Raw genomic sequence first — 22,350 nt, 5'->3', positions numbered from 1 at the left:
AGATAGATAGATAGATAGATAGATAGATAGATAGATAGACAGACAGACAGACAGACAGACAGACAGACAGATAGATAGATAGATAGATAGATAGATAGATAGATAGATAGATAGATAGATAGATAGATAGATAGCCTGGGCAGACATGGAGTTAGACAGACAGAATGACAGATAGATAGACAGGCAGTTAGACAATTAGACAGACAGACAGACAGACAGACAGATAGATAGATAGATAGATAGATAGATAGATAGATAGATAGATAGATAGATAGATAGATAGATAGATAGATGTCATTACCATGGCTACATCAGCTTGAAAGATCTGCTTGATGAACTTGTTCTTGGACGAGTGAACCAGCTGAATGATGTCACCATGAAGGGTGTCTCTGTTCTTCTCTAGAAAGCCTGCACACATCACCACACATTTTAAGCAAATTATACTAATCACTGTGGTAGTGAAATCTGAAAATGTTACTAGGAGCAACTGGTAAAAAAAAAAAATTATGTTTTCTCTGGTAGTTGTATGTCTACAGGTGTAATTAAGTTGATCTTGCTTATGAGGGAGATCAGACCCAGCAGTTTAGCATCATATGACGCAAGTATTGTTTTAGTGTGATATTAAAATAATACGCTATTATGGGTGTAGGTGTCTGAGCAGTTGAATCCTCTGTTCCTGACCTCTGGTCTCATAGTAGACGATGCCAGCGAAGTGCTGGATGCCAAACTGTGTCTCGTAGCTGTTCTTGGGTGGGATGTAGTTGGTGTTGAGCTTGTGTTGAGAGTTTAGTTTGTTCAGCATGGTGGTGTCTGTGCCCTGTATAATAAGTAATAAAATCTTAAACATTTCTCTGTATTGCTGTATTTCTTTGTGTCTTCTCCTCTGTTTTTCCTCACCTTGGGGAACTTGCTCTCCTCGTCGATGAGTGAGATGATGTTCATGGGTTTGATGGCGATCATATCCAGCGCATCCTGGTTGTCAGTAAACTCGATGTGCTGCCAGTTGATGTTCTCCAAGTTGTATTCCTCCTGCTCCAGCTTGAAGACGTGTCGCACAAAGAACTGCTGGAGGTTTTCATTGGCAAAGTTGATGCAAAGCTGCTCGAAGCTAGAGCGGAAACAAATGTAAAGAACAAAAGTCTGTCATATGACCTGCTTTGGGATAACTTTGCTATTGAATTGTTATGAATACTATTTAAAAAGTGATCCAATAACTACCTGTTTACTGTGAAATTCTCAAAGCCAAAAATGTCCAGCAGGCCGATGGACCTGCGCACCGCTTTAGGCTCGTGAGATGGAGGTTTGTAAATGGCTGCGTTAATCTTTTCAACAATCCATACAAATAGACGTCCGTATATTCCCTATAAAAGAGAAAAAATCAGCATACACACAGGAGTTTGTCACATATACATTACAGTACAATGAAAATCTTTTTGCGCATGCCAGCTTGTGAGGAAGTGCAGGGTCAGCCATGATACAGCACTGCTGGAGCAGATAGGCTGAAGGCTTGATCAAGGGCAGCTTGGCAGTGCAGGAGCTTCTGGTTAGCAACCCAGAGCCTTTAACCACAGAACCCCCACTTCACCTTCACAAAAGCATCTCGAACATCCAAGGCCTGCTCCATGCTCAGAGGCGTAGACACTGTCTCTCCCCGTGTGATGATGGTGCGACTGGTCAGGCAGTTCATTAAATCCTTAGAGTCAACCTGTTTGTAAAAAGAAAGGAAATATACACAAATCACACCAATATATAAAGTTCTGAGTCTTTCTGCTACTTTCTACCAGCTAGAAGATCAGGTTGAGTGAAGTGTGTGATCACTTCCCTGTCAATAGGTGGCACTTAAACCCATCCCTTATCCTCGTGTTCCAGTCACCTAGTGTCACTTACACAACCTCTCTTAATCCTGCTACTACACTAACAACAGCCTGGCAAACACCAGACTTTTACACATGCACACATTTAAAATACCGCTCTCTAGAGCTCAGCTTTCTAATGGCTCTGAACTTGCAGACACCACTTTACCAAAACAGAACATGAATAATCCTGCCATAATACCTGAATTAATCTTTAAGAGCTAATGATAAGCATGAGCATAAGGGATGAACTAATCAACAACTAATAAAGAGCTAAACTTAACTATGATGCTTATGAATTCAAGCGAGAATAACAACCACCTTAATTAAGTATTAATTTAATCTTCTAATAACGTAGAAGTAAACTAATCAAACATGCTCTATTAAATTGAAGATGCAGCCGCTTACACAACTATCTGGGTTACTTCATTTTAATTAATATCAAACTTTTAATAATAAACAATTGTTGCATCAATCTCCATCCAAAGCCCACTCTAGTGCTAGTACATGCTCTCGGATCTGGGGCTCTTACAATTAATACAGTAATAATTTACTCATTTCTCAGATGCTATTATCTCTTTACATTTAAAACCAGTGTACTATAAGATTCATTTCTGGTGTTTTAGTCTTAGATAGAGCAGGTTTGATTGGGTTTAGCCCCTACATGTTAATTAATACATCAACTATTATAATTAATTTAAGGTGTACACACGAATTTATAAGAATCATGTCATAGTCAAGGTTTGGCTCTTTATCAGTTCATGATTAATACATGCCTTAACTCATGATTAGGCCATATTTAAATATTTAATCAAATTAATTCAGGTGTTATTGTTCATTAATTGTTAATGCACAGTGTTGCCAGTGTTAATTATTATCAGTTATGATGATATACATTTCATTCAAATGGTAAGAAGCACAATATTTCTGCAAACAGCCTAGGAGGAATAGGTAAGCATACAAAATAGAAGTGTGAAAGGAAATTATCATTGGATAGAACTGCTTTATCTTTTCGTATCTAATGGAATAAATGTAAACGTTACCTCTAACAGCTTTGCAGCGATGGAAAGCTCAACAGAACGTACCACCTCACATGCATCCAGGTTATCATATGTGCGGGCTTGGAATAAAATCATTTTTAAAAAGAAAACATTAAATTCATGTATTAAATTATCAATCATTGTATCTTTGCCAATATTTCTATCCTGGTAATACAATACATTGTAATGAAACCTATAAACATCACTTATTCTTCATAAACCTCCAGTTAAGGGTTAGCTTATTGTTTTTATTACAGTTAGACAGTAATGTGTTTGAGGTGACCGATATGACTGCTGTGAACCTCTCTGACAATCCTGTTTTAGTAATTCACTCAGCGTTTTTGACGGACATCATATGTCTGATCAGATATGTTGAACGTCATGTCCCAGCAAGGATGTCTGACCCCAGTTGTGACAGACATCCATTCAGGATCGAAAGAGTAAAAGAAATATTATAATAAACAAGGAAAACGGATTCAGCTTTGATGTATTGTCTGATTTTTGCTTGCTGAACAGGTATTAATATGTTCCTCTAATTTACTGAGATGCTAGTGGCACTTTTAATGCCTGATGATTGATTTGTGGAATTTTTATTGTTATCTAGTTAGCTAAAGTGATAATAATAATAAGCAATTAGTGAATAATTGGTTGCCTGATAATAACAATAACCAATTAGTGAATAATTAGTTGAGTGTTTTTGTGTATTTTAGTATATCATATCAGGTTTGATAATATTATCGCCACACATCCAGCTGAGGAAGTTGGGGTCAGAGTGCAAGGGCAGCTATATGATACAGAGACCCTGGAGCAGAGAGGGTTAAGGGCCTTGCTCAATCGCCCAGCAGTGGAGCTTGGTGTATGTATGTCATCCACCAATTTGTGTCTTTTTTTAGCTTCGTATGTTCAGTAAATGTACCTTAATTTTTCTGTTCTGTAAACTCAAATACAGCAGCAGATATTTATATCTTCAGAGTCATAAGGATACGTTCATTGAAACAAAGCCGTAAATGTTTACAGTGCGATTCATCTAACAAATCAATCTTCTGCAAGTAGCAGTTTCTAGCAAAGAGAGCTCAATTTCACCTTCATATCTGAGGTTGCCCATATGCAGAATGGAGGCCAGCAGTTTAGAGATCTCCCAGTTCTCCGTGTCTGTAAACAGTAGTACCTTCATGGCTGAACGGATGTTGGAATACTCCTTCTGGTCATCACGACCATCACACACAGTGCACTTTCCCTAAAGGGAAGGGCAGGGAAACAGAACAAGCTGTCTTTAAGTAGACAATACTGGCTCTAATTATTTTCTGTTTGTTTCCTTGTTGTAGAAAACCCTTTCCAGTCAATGTTCCCCAGACCTGCCCTTTTCTTTAAATTCTATTCATTTGTTTTCTGAGAGGTCCAATTCAATTCAATATCAATTTATATTTATCCCTAATGAGCAAGCCAGTGACAATGGTAAGGAAAACCTCCCTGAGACAATATGAGGAAGAGACTTTGAGAGGAACCAGGCTCCAAAGGGAACTCATTCTCATCTGGGTGATTAAATAACGTGATTAAATATGTATGACTAGGTTTTTTCTGTTTGTGTGAATGAGGAAAGCAGTGAATGAGGACAGCATCAGTAATCTTCACTTACAATAGTGAGGTAGGTGTAATCTGTTGCTTTGCCCAGGCCAAGTTTCTTCTTCTGGTCTGGAGTCATGCCTTTCAACATACAATAAAAAATATGGTAGTTCCTCTCATCCTGGGCCTGGTGAAAGGAGAAAAGCAATAATCAGCAACTGAATTGGAATAATATGAGCAGAAAATAATTTTAAATAATAATAAATAATACATTTTATTAAATAAAATAAAATAAAATAAAATAAAATAAACTGTGTATGCAAGAGGGTCTAAGTTTGTTTCTTTTGTTTCAGATTACTTATGCAGAACTCCAGAGATTGAGTTTATAATCAGTCAGAATTAAGCCAGACGCCCCATGGAAAATTCTGACAAGCTCTAGATCAGATCTAATGTGACAGAGTAAGCTAGGGAACTATCTTCAAAAGTGCAATGTCTTTCACAATTGCCATAAAATGTGTCTATTATTAAAATGAATACAGTTTATATTTTTGGAGATGCCAGAAGAGATATGTTGCTCTGTGCATGTAAAAGCAGGTTTATGATTGTTCTGTAAGAGGTAATGGTTTTCTCAGATACATTATAATGATTGATTTTTGCAGCCATATTGTTAATGATTATTTACAAATATGATTTAAAATTCCACTCAGAGATTCGGTCTGGTTAATGCATTTGGACTAACTGGGCAGCACACACACACACACACACACACACAAACACACACACACACACTTGCTTGAGGACATATGATTTCCAAGAGCCACCTACATCCCAAGTTTGGCTTTCAAGGCACTTCATCTCAAAATCGCTGTGATTTATATACACCGACCAGGCATAACATTATGACCACCCGCCTAATATTGTGTTGGTTCCCCTTTTGCTGCCCTGACCCATCATGCACTGCAAATTCTGTCACCTTTCTATCAGATCCGCCATTAACGTCTTCAGCTATTTGAGCAATAGAAGCTCGTCTGTTGGATCGGATCACATGGGCCAGCCTTCCCTCCCCATGTGCATCAGTGAGCCTTGGCTGCCCATGACCCTGTCGCCGGTTCACCACCGTTCCTTCCTTGGACCATTTTGATAGATACTGACCACTGCAGACTGGGAACACCCCACAAGAGCTGCAGTTTTGGAGATGCTCTGATCCAGTCCTCTAGCCTAGGCCTTTCGTCAAACTCGCTCAAATCCTTACTCTTGTCTATTTTGCCCATTATTCACTTCACCTCTCATTACTCATAATATTATGCCTGATCGGTGTATATGGATTTGAAGACACCCCCTCATTTCCTTATATGGAATTAAACACACCCCTCACATGGACCACATTAGAGTGCGGACCCCTTTTTTTTTTGCTTTCATACCTGTCTACACACTCTGGACTTCTCCAGCAGGTATTGCTCAATTTTGGCTCCTTCTATTGCTCCTCTCTTGTTGAAATGGATATCTATGTACTTCCCAAATCGGCTCGAGTTGTCATTACGGATGGTCTTGGCATTCCCAAAAGCTGTTGAAATAGAAAGAATCATTGCATCCTGCTTGAATGTGTTTTATATTCATATCAGGTCTTTGAGTCTGACTTTCAAAGTTCATTATTCCTCGTTCAATATTTTAGTGTGTTTCCTGCAGCCTAATGTTGACCTCAAGCAGAGCTTGTTGAGGAGTGGATGAAATGAATCAGGTCTGTCTGAACAGAGAAAACTCATTCAAACATGCCAAACAAAAATATGCCAACAAAGATTGCAGCATTGCTTTTTCTCACCCTCAAGGATAGGGTTGGCTTCCAACACCTGCTGTTCGATCCAGGAGTGCTGCCCACTGATGGCAGCCAGAAACTGCAAGATCAACTTGGTGCTCTCCGTTTTCCCCGCTCCAGACTCACCACTGCCAAATTAAACATACAGGTCAAGTTATAAAATTAAAATATCCTCATATGCTCTTGATCAGTCGAGAAGTTTGCATCAGTTGCTGTCCAAAGTTTGCTTATTTTATTTGGCACTGTAACTACAAGCCTATTAGCAAAAACAAACAATATTTAATTTTCCTTAAAAAATCTAAATCTTCCTATACTAACACTCACATTTTTTTCCAAATTGAAGTATAAAGTTTCACTATGTTATTATCTATAAAACATCTTTCTTTCCTATACAGGTACGCCTTCAGATTATAAGAGGCATGTCTATGCTCAAAAGTGCCTTTACTTGTCCCTGAGATTGTAGTTTTATCCTTTATACCTTTAACATGTGTTTTTCAACTGGAAATATAGACCTTTAAAAGGATGCATAAGGTACACACGGTACATAACTAAACCAAATTTCGCCTTTTAGAGTAAAGATATTTACTCATTGAAAAGGTGTAACTTTTCAGTTCATCACCTCAGCAACAAGGCATGGTCCAGATCAGTAGTTTTTCTGAAAGTATAGGAAAAGAATAACTAGGAACAAAGAGACACAAACATGGCTGTCCTGCTAACATAATAGATACCTAAACTACATACGACTGAAGAACTGGAGATTTAAAGTATCTATATGGGCAAATTTTAGTAAGACATGTGAGGTTTTCGAGACTGTTATTAATGGTCAGCCACATTACAGCCACAAGCTCCAGTGCAAAACTATTGACACCAAACACAATTCATGTCTTGGCTGAAAACTAGATTCGGAGTAAAAAAAAAAAGGGAATTATAGAACATTTACTTTCTATTATTCTGGACTTCATAAGCATTTGTTGTATCTAAGGGCCAAAAGTTTAAATGCAGGCCCCCAAATTTCACTAATTTCATTATCTAAAGCTCAGATGGGCAAAGCAAAGGCCAATCTGCATAAAATCTTTTAGCACAACTTCAATTTAAATTCTGTTGAAATACATATTACTTCTATTGAGTGACACAATCAGAAAGTCAGAATGTTCATGTCGCCATTTGAGTTAATATTTCTAACCCTAGTGATTGAAACAGGAACTGCAGCAAGCACTAATACAGGCACTCTGGGGCAGGTATAATGATGCCCCCTGCCCAGGGGAGAACCAGAGGACTGGAGGGTTAAAGACAAGGTAGGCAGAATCATGATTTTCTTTCCCCAATATGGGGGTATATATTGGAAAAATAATTTCTCCAAAAGCAATGTTTAAGTGCATACAGTGTGTCCATGATGTACAGAACCAGTTTTAATGAAAGATATGTTGCAAAAATAGAGGAGGAAAGCAGAGTAGATAGAGTTTGTACATCATAAACATGTGTGGACCATGGGGACCTTGTTTCCCACACAACAGCTGTGAAAAAGAAAAAAAATGTCTCCTTTTTCAAATGTTTTGAGCTAGTTACAGGACGTTTGTGTGGTTTTTGAGCTGGAAATTTTGCAGAAACCCAGCAAACACTTGCTACACTGCTCAGAAGCAATAGCTAGACTGTATGACTGATAACTATTTTGTTGAGCCTTTTACAGCGTTGCTCTAGACATTCACTACATAGTAGCTTATAGCATCAGACAAAAGTGACGTAAGTCTTTTGACTTATTATGATGTCGTTATATATGACATTGTGCCCGATGGCCACAAGCCACTGCTACTGAAACATATCTGACCTGATGATGCAGCACTGGTCCTTGTTATTCCTCTGCATGTTAAAGTAACAGTTGTCAGCAATGGCAAAGATGTGAGGAGGCATCTCTCCGATCTTCTTGTTGGTGTAGAGGCGAATCTGGTCAGCTGTGTAGATGGGCAGCAGCTGGTATGGGTTCACTGCCACCAGTATTGACCCTGTGTATGTCTAAATGAGGGGAAAGGTGGAATGATTAAAATCAGTACTGAGAAATGGATGGTTTAATTTGTGTGTAAATCCATACACTTAATTGTCATGAACTTATTATGATATCAATATATCTGATGTCTGACCTCATCTTCTCAGGATGTTTAGATATTATTTCTATTAGTACTGATGGCAAGAGAGAGAGAGTTAAGTGTCTGTTTCTTCCCACAGCCACAGCATCACATTCTTCCGTCTGATTTCACATTTCATATTCCAAATACTCACTTTTATTTTGTAAGCAGTCTAATAAAATATGGATATGAAATGGGTTGAACATGCAGTGTTGTCTTCCTCCAGTCTCTAGTCATCTCTTCTACATCTGTACATTAATTATAAGACCTGCTTTTCTTTTTGCTAATATACTGTACAGGGCTTTGCCATTTCAACAGATGAAGTTTAGCATTCCTAGGTATCATTAGCTATTCTTAGCATTTCTACAGCTTGATGCTTAGCATAAGCAATAATAACAATATGTATTTGCTAGCCAGTCAGCTAATCAGCTACCTAAATACAGCATAAATTGTCTGAGCTAACATCAATATTTCCAGCAGCAGTTTGACATAACACAGTAGTTACTGTATTATTAGCTGGCACAGTTAGCAAAATAAAAAAAATTAAAAAAAAAAAAAGTTAAGTAAAATTAGATAGTTTATAGGGCAACTACAATCCAGCAGCAATTCACTCCTAAGTTAGAAATCATTAAGTAAACTATAGTAATGTAGAATATAAACTAGTGAACTAGCGAGCTAATTATCAATGGTTACACCAGTTTGTTGAATAAATAAAACCAGCAGCAAGTTCAATCACAAGCTAGGTGTCATTAAGAAAGGTATTATAATGTAGAATACAACCCAAGAATCACAATGGGTGTAAGGTACACTATTGCAATTAAAATTAGCTTTTATTAGTCCTCGCTGTGCGCTTCGATCCCTCCGATCTACTAGCACTGCTCGCCTGGTCCCACCATCTCTCAGGGTAAAAGGTAGGTATACATCTAGACTCTTCTCCGTTCTGGCACCGAGGTGGTGGAACGATCTTCCCCTAGATGTCCAACTAGCCGAGTCACTGACTGTCTTCAAATGCTGGATGAAGACCTACCTATTCTTAAAACACTTAAACTAGCTCTTATTTTCTCTGTTTGTTTCATGTATTGTATTTATATTGATTTAAAAAAAAAATTTGGCTGATGGTATCCTAAGTCTGTGACCTAACTGAATCAATGCTAATGTATTAATTGATAAGGACTTTAAAGCATTCTTGTAATGCCAGGATGCCAGGAATGTAAGTGTATGTCATTCTGATATCAGAAACCTTACACATCATTTCACGACTAGAATACTTTCTCTATAAAAATGTGTGATGAAGATGAAGCATGCATGAAGCACACATCACTGAATATTGCATAATGCTGAGCACATCCATGTAGATGACTACACATGAGGATGAGTAACAGCAGCTAACAGGAATGAGCAATAGGAGGAGAGTGGATGGATGTCTCGGTTTTCAGATATCGGCGTGACAGCGTATAGGTGTCTCATTACAGCGGGAAGGCTCAGGCGTGTTGAAATGGAGCGGTGTAATGCAAACACATGAACGGAGGGCAGCCATGCGTGAGGCCAGAGCTATACTTACCCTGCCTCCACAGTTAGTCTTCACAGACAAAAAGAATAGAGAGAAAAAAAACAGCCATAGGAGTCGATTAAAGAGGACAGACAAAGACCCAGAGATTAAGAAATAATAATTAAGAGCAGTTTTTTGGTTCTGTTGCTTTTTCGAACAAAAATGAGCATTTACACGTCTATACTGGAAACATGAGGCTAATATAGCTTCATAACTGACAGAAGTGGCTGAAATTTATAATTACCAAAAATATATATCTGTATCATCAAAAACATTTTTTTCAGTCCATTTGTACCATCTTGTTCTTGTACCTTTTGTATCTTGTAACATTTATCTAAGTCACTTCTAACTTTACTAGGTGTCTGAGTCTGATGCTCCAGATTATGTGCTGAGGAAGAAATTGTGTCTGGCTTTAAGATCACTGCTAGTGTTTTAAGCTCTGCAATGTCCTTTTGTTCAATTATATAGATAACAGTCTTACAGCAGCTGAAACTACATACACCAACCATCCATGACATTATGATCACCTGCCTAATATCGTGTTGGTCCCCCTTTTGCTGCCAAAACAGCCCTGACCCATCATCCACTGTGTATTCTGTCACCTTTCTATCAGAACCAGCATTAACTTCTTCAGCAATTTGAGCAACAGTAGCTCGTCTGTTGGATCGGATCACACGGGCCAGCCTTCGCTCCACACATGCATGAGCCCCTGTCGCCAGTTCACCACTGTTCCTTCCTTGGACCACTTTTGATAGATACTGACCACTGCAGACCGGGAACACCCCACAAGAGCTGCAGTTTTGGAGATGCTCTGATCCAGTGGTCTAGCCATCACAATTTGGCCCTTCGTCAAACTCATTCAAATCCTTACGCTTGACCACTTTTCCTGCTTCTAACACATCAACTTTGAGGACATTGCTGCCTAATATATCCCACCCACTAACAGGTGCCATGATGAGGATATCATCAATGTTATTCACTTCACCTCTCACTGCTCAGAATGTTATGCCTGAATTGTGTAAGCAAGACTGTATGAGATGTTTAGCTTGAGGTGATTTATGATGTACAGTATTTAGACAATAATAGATGATTATTTAGTGTGTATAAACCCTTGACATTTAGTTAACACATCAATTAATATAAGCAGACCATGAAATTTAGCATTAATACATCACAAGAAGTAATACATTACTTTAAGAAAGTAACTAAGATTTTGATTAATGTGTTTTTAATATAATGAGCCAGAAAATATAATATTTTCCAAAAATCTGCATAACATTCATATCAATCATAAGTGAAATTAAATCCAACATGAACATAATGTTTCTTATTTATATGAAATAAACATTGCAGATTTTTTTGTTAACATTTTAACTAGCATTATTAACATAACATAAGGTTAACATTTGTTCATGTTAATCAATGCAGCAATAAATAATGTTAGTTACAGGAAGCTTAAAGCAAAGCAGTACTCTTTAGGCTAATCTGCTAGCTTGTTGCTTGTTAGCTATATTAGCTCAAGCTGTTCCTTAGATAAATACAAACAATGACTGTAAACGTTTTCACATGTGGGATTTCACAGCAGGATAATAAAGAATACGAGTATTAAAGACGGGTATTAAAAAGAACATTGATTTAGAGCTAACGGAGGATGTGAATCAGTGAGTAAAACAGCGTACGTACATAAATGAGGTGTTCTCGGTAACGGATGAGAAGGTTGCGCAGAATCCCAGCCTCATTCAGGTCCCCCAGGCGAATCATGTCCTCCACACCATGAATAGAGGTTGGGTGCATTGGCTTAATGTTGGTGGCATGTTGGGGGGAGATCCAGTGTTCCTGAAAGAGAGGAGATTCAGAGCTTCAACATGGCTTAATTAACAGAACAGTCTATTCCTATAATAATATTTAAAATACAGGATAAATTATTTTTATCAGGCATCAGATAGGAAGATGATACCATTAATCATCTTAATACTCTGCTTAATTTTAATACATTTACATTTCTGGCATTTAGCAGATGCCCTTATCCAGAGCAATTTACATTTTTATTTCATTTTATACAACTGAGCTATTGAGGGTTAAGGGCCCAGCTCAGGGGCCCAGCTGTGGCAGCTTGATGGACCTGGGATTGAAATTCACAACCTTCTGAGCATTAGTCCAACGCCTTAAACACTAAGATACCAATACAATTTTAATACCATGGCTTATAGAACTGGCCCTGTTGTTTTCACTTTATTTGATAGTCCAGTTTAGGAATGTTGAGTTCTAGAAAGGTTTTATTTCATTTATTTATCCCCCCACCCCCTGGACATTTGCTCCTCAACTTCTCTTCATTACCTGCCAATAATACCCTACCCAGTATTCTCTATATTCTGTACAATTTATTGAACTTCTATATATTTTGCCTAAATCAACATCAAGAAACCCCTTAGCAATGTGTCCCAAAATATTTTTTGGCAAAAACATCCACAAAATGTTCTTCATTAAGATCACAGATGTTAAAAATACATGTTATGAGTCGAAGTCACTGTCATACTGTGGCTTTATGAGTTATGATAACTCACATTGCCCTCATCATCTAGAACCTGGATTTGCCCTGAGTCACAGAGCTTCACCACTGCACCAATCGGGACCTCAAACTCTCGACCTGTCTTCAGGTCCAACCACACATAGTCCCCCTAGAACAGGAACAAGAAGTGTTATTAAAGTTCATGACATGATAGTAATTAACACAGTGCACTTTTACTGTATGAGAACACAGTGATGTCATCACACAAAGCTGCAAACACACAATAGGGTTGAAAAAAAGAACAAAACCTTTTGGCCAAACAACCCAAATGGACATTATGAATGACCTGTGACACACCTTACATTCCACATTTGTAATTTCTTTAACATTGCTGTATTATTAGGCTAATACATCATGTCAGGATAGTGAAACATCATAAATAGCATGAAAAAAGTAGTACACAAATCCATTCTTGACTATTAGAGTGATACGACTAATAATAATCTGTAATATTTAAAAAGAAAAGAAAAGAGTGGTTGTGAGATTCTCTCACAACCATGTTTAACATTAAGCAACTCCCACTTGGGGTCATGACCCTCTAGATTGGTAAACTCTTGGGTTAGAGGGCATCAGCACTCTGATTGGTTCCCTGGATTTGTCAGTGTAATCAAGTGATGATGCAGCATTTCAATATGGCTGTTTCCTAATCCTGCTCCTGCGCTGGAGTAAGGTGAAACCTGTAATGAAATTTTTAGTGTAATAGTTGCTTGCCATTATGTTAAAATGGGTGTAATAGGGTGCAGCGCAGTGCAGAGGATCTAATAGAGTATAAATAGTAAACATTATCAGGCTTAAAGGAAGTTGTATGAAAAATACAAGATCCCTATATTACTCCCTAGTCCCTATATTACTCTCAGTCTCATTAACTGCTACATCACTGAGATTCATAATGGGTCCAGAAGTACAGAAATGTGTGTGTACAGAAGTCTCTCTTTAAAATCTTGTTCCTGCTGTTATTTTTTTTATTTGTACTTGCCTGTTATAATTTGTAATGAATTTAGATGGTTTTATTTCCCCAAATATTAAATCACTCGCAGCTCAAGTGAACCCACTGTGACCTGACCAAGACAGTTACTAAGGATGAATGAATGAATGGATGAATTAATTAATGAATTAACTAATTAATGGATGGATGGATGGATGGATAGAAGACTGAATAAATGAATGAATAAATGAAAGAATGGATGGACTGATGGATGGATTGATAGATGAATGGATAGATGGATGGATCGATAGATGAATGAATGGATGGATGGATGGATGGATCAATAAATGAATGAATGAATGAATTTTGTTTGCCATGCCTGACTGTTTTGTAGTGTGTCATTAAATCCCAACAAAACCACAAGATTGTCTTAACTAGGTGCCCAATGAAATGTTTCTAATCATATCTGTATTGAATTTCTTTCGAATATATTACCTGTTCATTCAAAACAATGTATTCGTATTTGGTTACATCCCTATATAAATACAGATATTTTAAACACACACACACACACACACACACACACACACATGGAGTGGTCATACCGGTAGCAGAGTGGTCTGTTTGAAGACAGTGTTGACATTCCTCAACAGTGCCCACTTCGCCTGGTCCTTCTCATAAAGCTCAACATAATCCCGTCGCTTATACATCCTCCACCGTCTAAACACTCATCCATACATGCGGCAAAAAGTCTTGAAGTGTTAAGGCTAGTGTTCCAAATAACACACGCTCACACACACACTTCCTTAGCAGGTGCGTGTGGTGTGAAGTTCATTTCAATTCAGCAAGCAGCCCAAACTGAAACCTGCATTTAATCCCAATGTCTTCCTCTTGTATTGGAGTAAAAACTTCCTAGCTGAGTCCTAGCTGTCCTCCTTAACTTACACAAACAGTGTGTCCAGCAACTGCTCCAAAGATCAGAAGAAGCCAAAGTTTGTCTTCAGCTTCTAAGACCTCACAGTTCCTTTCATTTTCAACTACTATATATTGCCTCTGTCCCGTTCTACCATGTAAAATGTGTCCACTGGTCAAAGACTTGGTGATTCTCCTTCTCTGCCCTGCTGGGACATTGTGAAAAAGGTGAGGATGGAGGAGAGGAGTGGGCATGGAGGTGGATCCCCTGATAATATACAGCTTTCTAATTAACTAAATCCACTCTAGGCAAATCAATACAGGCACGGGGAGAACCCAACACCACGAGGACGCAGCTGTCACGTCCGAGAGGAGCAACGTGGACACAATCCTAGCAACCAGCACCTGAATTATTCATCCAGACAACCTTTGTGTTAGATCACTCCTTCTTCTTCTCCCTATACCCCAGGTATATGCAAAAGACTGCTATTAAACTAATCTGAGGTTTCTAAATTTAGACTAAACATCCTGTCTTAAATGCGTTTCATGATTTATATTCAGACTGGGAATAGGCCACACTTAGCTCTAAAGGTTGTGCAAGTAAAAAAAAAATCCTTTTAAAATGCAAATGAGTCCTTTTACGGCTTTTAACGCTCCCTAAATCACATCTTTATCCACTGAAGGGTCAGGAACCCTGCCCTCTGTCATCGAACAGATGAGACATCAAGCAGAAAACTATAAATCCACCTGTTTACAAGCCCAGTGTTAAACCCATTTATCAACTTGATGTAAGACTTGATAGTGAGGACTGAACTCTGCCATCAGACGGACAACATGGAAATAGATCTCTCAAGCTGCTAAGAAAGCCATGCGGTTTCAGGAACTCGCAATTCGAGGTAAATTATTCAGGCAGTGCAGTTGATCACTATCACAGACTAACAGACTCGTATGGTGTGACACAAACACTTACCATGCTGCTCACATGAGCTGTCAAAGTCTACAAACAAATACTATGTTTTCAGTAGAAATGAGATGGAAATGTATACAATGAGGCTGACTCCTGCTTATAGAAGGGTCTTTTTATGATTATTTGCACTGCTTTCTACTATTTTATAACAAATCATTAACACTAGGAAGCAACCAGAAAAAGTGTTACACTAATCAAACATTGTTTTCATTGCACTCTATTAGTATCTTCTACATTCATCCTTATCCAGAGTGACTTACATTTATCATATATGACCAATCGAAGGTTAAGGGCCTTGCTCAAGGGCCCAACAGCAGCTTGGTGGGCCCCATATTCAAGCTCACAACCTTCTGATCATTAGACCAACACCTTGCCCATTGAGCTATCACTTTAAACCACTACCATGAGTATTTTAACCCAGGAGGTTCTGAAGGTTCAAGGCTGAGTTCAATATCATTTTAAGTAAATAACTACTTATGAAAATACATTTTATTTTATCAAAACAAATTTAAACCTGTTTCTAACATATGTTTTATGCGACAAACTCTGATCAGCCATAACATTAAAACCACTGACAGGTGAAGGAAATAAACTGATTATCTTGTATATATGGGATATATGAGACAGCAAGTGAACAGTCATTTCTCAAAGTTGTTGGAAGCAGAAAAATGTGCAAGTGTAAGGATCTGAATGACAAATTGTGGTGGCTAGACATCTGGATCAGAGTATCTCCAAAACAGCAGATGTTGTGGTGTGTTACATACATCCAGTATGCACTGGTTAGTACCTACTAAAAGAGGTCCTTGGAAGGAAAACTGGTAGACATCAGCATGCACAATGAGAAGAAGGTAAGTCGGTGAAGGCAGAGTGAAGCTCTGGTCAATGATTTGCTGGGAAACCTTGGGTCTTGGCATTCATGTGGATGTTACTTTAACACATAACACCTGTATAAACATTGATGCACACCAAAAACACCAATGATATTCCCTAAACTCAGTGGCCTCTTTCAGCATGATAATGCTCCCTGATACACTGCAGAAATTGTTCAGGAATGGTTTGGGGAACAGGATTCAAGGTGTTGACCAGGCCTCTAAATGTCCAAAGACCTCAGTCGTCTGTGTTATGTGCTGGACCGTGATCCATGGAGTATCCACCTCAGCACTTACAGGAGTTTAATGCTAACATCTTTGTGCCAGATACACAGCACACCTTCAGAGGTCTTGTAGAGTCACTGGCTCAAAGGGTCAGAGCTGTTTCAATGGCACAAAGGGGATCTACACAGTACTAGGCAGGTGCTTTTAATGTTATGGCTGAACAGTGAACAAGTATGCAATAATGAAACCATTTTGAACTGTTTCACTGTAACTGTAGATTATGATCTTATGTAGTAATATTCCTAAACAAATCATTTGGAGTAAATCTACCCAGTATATCCGAACCGAACCATTTACAAAGGGCATATATCAGTTACTGCAGTTTGTCTGTAATGGTTAAGATAACCATGTAAAAAAAACCAACTAGGCTTAGATGTTAGAATGTAGAAGTATATCCTTCTCTGTGGAATATAGTCTGTTAAGGTAACAGATTGCCCCCTATTGTTAGGTTTCACTTTATTCACTTAGTCCATTTCATTTACCATGGTTCCTGCTCTAATAAATTCATTTCACTTCATTACAGGCTTTATAAAAGGTTTATAAAAAAAATCTGTGATTATTATTCATCTAGAATACACAGAAGACTGCTAAAATTATTCAAATATATTAATTGCTTGAAGTAAATTCCATGCAATACACGAGAAAGAATATAAACGATTTATTGAAACTAATTTATTAAAAAGAATAAATCTTAGCACTTCTGAAAAAAAAATGTAAGAAAATCTATTTTGGATTGTTATCAAAGTTGATGTGATTAAAATTATTGTAAATGAATGGTGTGTGGACCTGCAAAACAGTGTGTTTTTAATGCAGTGGTTTTTTTTGTGATAGCAGACCCAGGCACTCAGACCCTACTGAAGGTAATTCTTACCTGTACCAGGTTTCTGCAGCTCAGTCTATGCACTTCTCTATCCCAGCCTTGTGAAAACACACACTCCGTCATTGTAGACGTCAATCTGAATGTCCTAAACACCTGTGTTCGGAGCTGTTTAATCACCTGGGAACTTGAACATCTCACTCCTACACACTGTATTTTCCTCTCTCTCTTCCTTCCAGTTTCAGAGAACAGGAGAGCTGGATGAATCAGCTGATAGATCGGACAGCTCGGGCCACTATTTGTAATTTGCCCCCCCCCATAAATGCCCACATTTGGCTGGGATGCCTTGGTGATGAAAAGGAGACATTGTCCGAAGCTATTAGGCCCACAGAAATGCTGACGAGATTAAGCTCTGCATTCTGTACAGAAACAATCAGAGCCAATGGCCTGGAAAATGTCCTCCGCTCTTCATATTAGAAAATCAAACCTAAAATTCAGGCAGGTCTGTTTAGAGAGTGAAATTATGATGTTATTACATAGTTATAAATATTTAAACATGCCTTTACATGTGTATAGAAATAATATGGCTTAAAATAAACAGGTAAATCATTTGCATGTCAGTGAATAAGCACAGAGGAAACCATTAGGATGCCTCTGTCTGTACATCCTTACAGACAATTCAGTTTATAATGATACCTTGCGTTCGAACCTTGACCCCTGATCTCTAAAGCGACTTGTGTGACAACACTATGTACAAATGTAGAACACACACACACACAATGATTCACTACATCTCAGTTTCTTCACTTCAGGCTTATGGTTACATTTCTCCAGCCCAGAATTAAGCTCCGCCCCCAAGCCAAACCAGGGAAACTAAGCTCTGCCCCTTTTCCTTAAAAGGCAATCCACAAGGCGTAAGCACCAAACATTTTCAATTTATCCAGCAGACAAAATAAGGGTTAAAAAATGACATACTGCCCCTTTCAGTGCCAAATGCCTTTATATGTATTTAATATATATATATATATATATATATATATATATATATATATATATATATGACTTTGAATGGCTTTAAGCATCATGCATAATATACTAAACTACAGCATGTACAAAACTAGAGCATCACAAAACATTTGACAAGAAACAGCAGTACATCAATAAACTAATTAAAGGGTGAACACAGAACAGGTGCAGACATTTTGGGAGGAAAACCACACACACACACACACACACACAACTAACATAGAGTAGGACCTTCTAAGTTTAAAGGATCTAATCAGCTTAGAGTTAATTAGCTAAGAGTGTTGCTATTCTGAACCTGTATTTCTGGCCCACACTTTTACACGCTATATGTTGGAACCAATGGTTTTTATAAATTTGGAAAACATTCACATATTTCCTGTGCTTTAGGAACAATTGGAACTTCATGCACTACTGCACACATCTGTATTATCATTATCTCTTCCGGGAGCTCATGAATACTTTAATTAATATCCTACACACAAAAACTGGCGATACAACACTGTTATCTGAGGTATCTCTGCCTCAGTGCCATTATAAAGTGCCCTACAAATGAAGACTGAAGATCATTATGTACTAATATTTAATCCGGATATTTGTGTCGTGCCAAATCTAGTCAATTAGACACATTTTTTGGTGTCTGATGTTTACTTCTTAAGCTATCTAACATAACGGTGTCCATTTTTAGTCTAATTGAACTTACTTGGCATGGTTTTGAATAAATGTGCAATGATTTAGTCATACAGTCCTGACTGAGTACATTTTATTTAAGATATGTCTTTTACCTGCTGCAGAATGACCATGGCTGTACCCCGTGTGTTTATTTCTGGACATCAGACTTAACCATGTGAGGCCCTGAAAGAGAATTGTATAAAACAGAACAGATTAGTGGACGAACAGAAAAATGCATGATCTTTTCCACACCCTTTCATACCGATCATTACTCTCAAACAAGGCGTGCACATGTGCACACGGACAAACGTGTACTCAGTAGGGGGCGTCACAACACTATTGTTGCGTGCTGCTTGTTTGTCATTCGAGCCGATAGGATCAGACATCACCTCCCAGCATCTTTGTCTGGCTCATTTCCTCTGAGGATCTTCATAAGGTCTAAGCTGTATTCAGCTATTCAGCCGGAAAAACCATTCAGACAGTCTCTGCTTTCTCTGAATGATTACACTACATAACGTATACCCAGAGACGCTAAAAACGTCATCTTAGATTTATGTAATCATCTATATTTACATCGTCTAGTCTACAGGCTTGAACTCATTTAGACTAGACCTGCTGGCTTTAGGAAAAGTCTTGATAAAAAGCCACACCAACTTAAAATGCAACAAAATATAGTGTAAAATGCAGAATTACTTTGCACGTAAAAAGTAATGACGTTACACCAGCCCAAACATCACACTAGCGACTGTGGTACTAATCATTGCTAGCTAATAAGTAGCTAGCTGCATCACTATATAACATTAGCAAGAAAAAGACTACAGCTTAGATAAACACTTCAGACCACCAAATAATAATAAATATGGGTTAGAAAATCTTCAACTATCATCATTAAAAACACCATCTTGATTTTTTGCTAAAGCTAGGAATTAAGATAGCTAGTTATTACTTTCATTTCCAGCCCTAGGAATAAGATCTTGCTACTTTTATATAGTGATGCAGCTAGCTAGCTACATAAGCAAGCTGTATTTGGCTAGCAATGCTGGCTTGTACAGTAGTTAGTAAGGTATATAGTAACATTACTTTTTATGTATGAAGTAATTATATGTTTTTTTTTGTGTAATATCTAGATATATGATACATCTTGCTGGGGTAAAATCAACAAAATTCATTTCTGTTTTGTCTGTTTTTGTGACTTTGCTAGCTTGCTTGGTTCATCCATACAAACTCCAAAAAACAAAGGGATAGACTGACTCTTTCCTAGCTGAATGCCTGATTGTTTCTTACTTGACTTATAATGTCACTCAGTAAACTGAATTAACTGTAATAAGACCCTTACTAAAAGACTGAGTCGGCTCTGCTGTACTGTTGTGCTTTTTCTTAAAATCATCCTTTTTATTAGTTTCCATTACTAGTGATTCTTCCTATAAATCTGTACTTTATAGAGGAGTTTAAAAGGAAACGGTCCACTCTGGCACACTGGGGTTTGATAGGTCTGCTGTGTCATTTTTACAGAAATTAAATCTTTCACTTAAAGAATCAAAAGGTCAAGATGATCTTTGAACGAAGCTATTCTCGGATTTCTGACGCAAAACCTACGCAAGCATTCTAGAGCCGGTATCCTATTCTCTTTCTGTCAAAGCAGATGTAAAATGAACATCTTCCCCAATGGGAAGGCAATGTAACGACCCATCTTCTGGTTCCTTGTAAAGTCCAGGCAGTTAATGTGGCGTGGACACGCAGGGGTGAGCAGGCTAAATGAGGAGCCATGCTCACCGTCATTAATATTTCAGTGTCTAATTAAGCCAAGAGAGTTGGACATAAAGGCCACAGAGTGCAGACCAGAGCGACACAGAATAAACTGCACAGCACCTAAAGCACATTGTTTAATATGTGTTGTTCATTTGCACTAAATACAAAGACAAAACCATAGGAACACATCACACAGCACTAACATCCCTGTGCATTAGGTGTATTGATTTGGATTTCAGATTTTAGCAGATCAACACATACCACAAAGCTACTGATTGCATATACTTTCTATGTGAATTGATGCATAACGTACTTACATTTGCTCTAGTCTGGCTTCAGTCTATCAGCTGAGTGCAGAGAAAGGCAAAAAATATGAGGAGCTTAAAAAACGCTGACAGACCTGAAATGGTAAAGCAGCATGTTTTTAAGTAGTTAATAATTGTTATAAGTAAGTGGACTTGGTTTAAGCGGCAAGAGAAAACGTAGTCTGAATTCTGTAGACATATAAGAAACAGAAGATATACAATTGTTAGAAATGTGTGACACCACAGACTAATATACACAAAGGCTTTTGACTTTACATGTATGTCATTCATTCATTTATCTTCAGTAACTGCTTTATCTTAGTCAGGATCGTGGTCGAGCCGGAGCCTATCTCATTGTTGTGGATGTCAACTATTTGTGGCGTGTAACATAAATATATATACATCCATCCCATACTGTACATGTACACCGATCAGCCATAACATTATGACCACTGACAGGTGAACTGAATAAGACTGATTATGTCCTCATCATGGCACCTGTTAGTGGGTGGGATATATTAGGCAGCAAGTGAACATTTTGTCCTCAAAGTTGATGTGTTAGAAGCAGGAAAAATGGGCAAGCGTAAAGATTTGACAAGGGCCAAACTGTGATTTGTGAATCAAGTACATGTTTTTGGACTGTGGGAGGAAACCAGAGTACCTGGAGTAAACCCACACAGGCACAGGGAGAACATGCATGTGGAGAACAACTCCACACAGAACGGCCCCTGCCTCGGTTACATGTCATTCAAAGCAATTAAATGAAGGAATGAATAATGAGTTAAATAAATAAAAGGTTTTGGTTAAAATAGACTAAAAATAGAATATTTTTATTACTTATTATAGCTTGATTAAGGGTATCAGCACAAATTTATGACTAAACCTGACTGATGGACTGTATTTAGGGTAAAAATAATAATTGTGCTAATCAGACTATATGACCTTCTAGCTTTAAATAAGCTGCTACCTGTGTAGGAATACAAATCAGTCCCAACCCTACTGCTCTGCCTGACCTCAATCAGTCACTCTACAGTGCAATTTAATATACCTACTGCGTCTGAGAACTGTGACTAAGTCCATAAAGTCAAGCAAGCCATTTTGAAGCTAAGTAAAAAATTGATCAGACACACCGCACACGCACAGGGCATAGTCGATACAGCAATTTGGAACAGTCTGAAGAAGCAACCAGACATCGAACAGGTCGGCCCTAGAGAAACAATAACATATGATGACAAATATTGCGAGAGCTGTGAAGAAAACCTAAAAAACAACATTCAGTAACATCACCCAACGACATCCGCAGGCAGGGGTGAAGGTAT

General features: G+C 38.1%; 1 protein-coding gene across 4 annotated transcripts in view; it reads right to left on the bottom strand.

Moving 5' to 3' along the window:
• Nucleotides 1–19,123, bottom strand: part of myo7aa (myosin VIIAa) — a 58,258-nt gene extending 39,135 nt beyond the window's left edge. Inside the window, exons 1-15 of one of the 4 annotated variants that reach the window (XM_058387311.1) lie at nt 19,091–19,123; nt 12,503–12,616; nt 11,622–11,774; nt 9,951–9,968; nt 8,095–8,279; nt 6,276–6,397; nt 5,878–6,020; nt 4,530–4,643; nt 3,977–4,130; nt 2,897–2,973; nt 1,586–1,705; nt 1,219–1,361; nt 898–1,108; nt 682–817; nt 302–408 (exon numbers count right to left, since the gene is read on the bottom strand). In XM_058387311.1, coding sequence (XP_058243294.1) covers nt 302–408; nt 682–817; nt 898–1,108; nt 1,219–1,361; nt 1,586–1,705; nt 2,897–2,973; nt 3,977–4,130; nt 4,530–4,643; nt 5,878–6,020; nt 6,276–6,397; nt 8,095–8,279; nt 9,951–9,968; nt 11,622–11,774; nt 12,503–12,616; nt 19,091–19,108 — 1,815 coding nt within the window. In that variant the 5' untranslated portion in view covers nt 19,109–19,123. Of the gene's footprint in view, nt 1–301; nt 409–681; nt 818–897; nt 1,109–1,218; nt 1,362–1,585; nt 1,706–2,896; nt 2,974–3,976; nt 4,131–4,529; nt 4,644–5,877; nt 6,021–6,275; nt 6,398–8,094; nt 8,280–9,950; nt 9,969–11,621; nt 11,775–12,502; nt 12,617–14,037; nt 14,583–19,090 lie in introns of those variants that run through there. The other 3 variants (XM_058387309.1, XM_058387313.1, XM_058387310.1) reach the window with 3 other exon arrangements.
• Nucleotides 19,124–22,350: the final 3,227 nt, after the last annotated feature.

The sequence above is a fragment of the Hemibagrus wyckioides genome, linkage group LG04, assembly GCF_019097595.1.
Source record: "Hemibagrus wyckioides isolate EC202008001 linkage group LG04, SWU_Hwy_1.0, whole genome shotgun sequence".
NCBI lineage: Eukaryota > Metazoa > Chordata > Actinopteri > Siluriformes > Bagridae > Hemibagrus > Hemibagrus wyckioides.
Note: the sequence above shows the minus strand (reverse complement) of the source record. Positions and strands in the feature narration are given on the sequence as shown.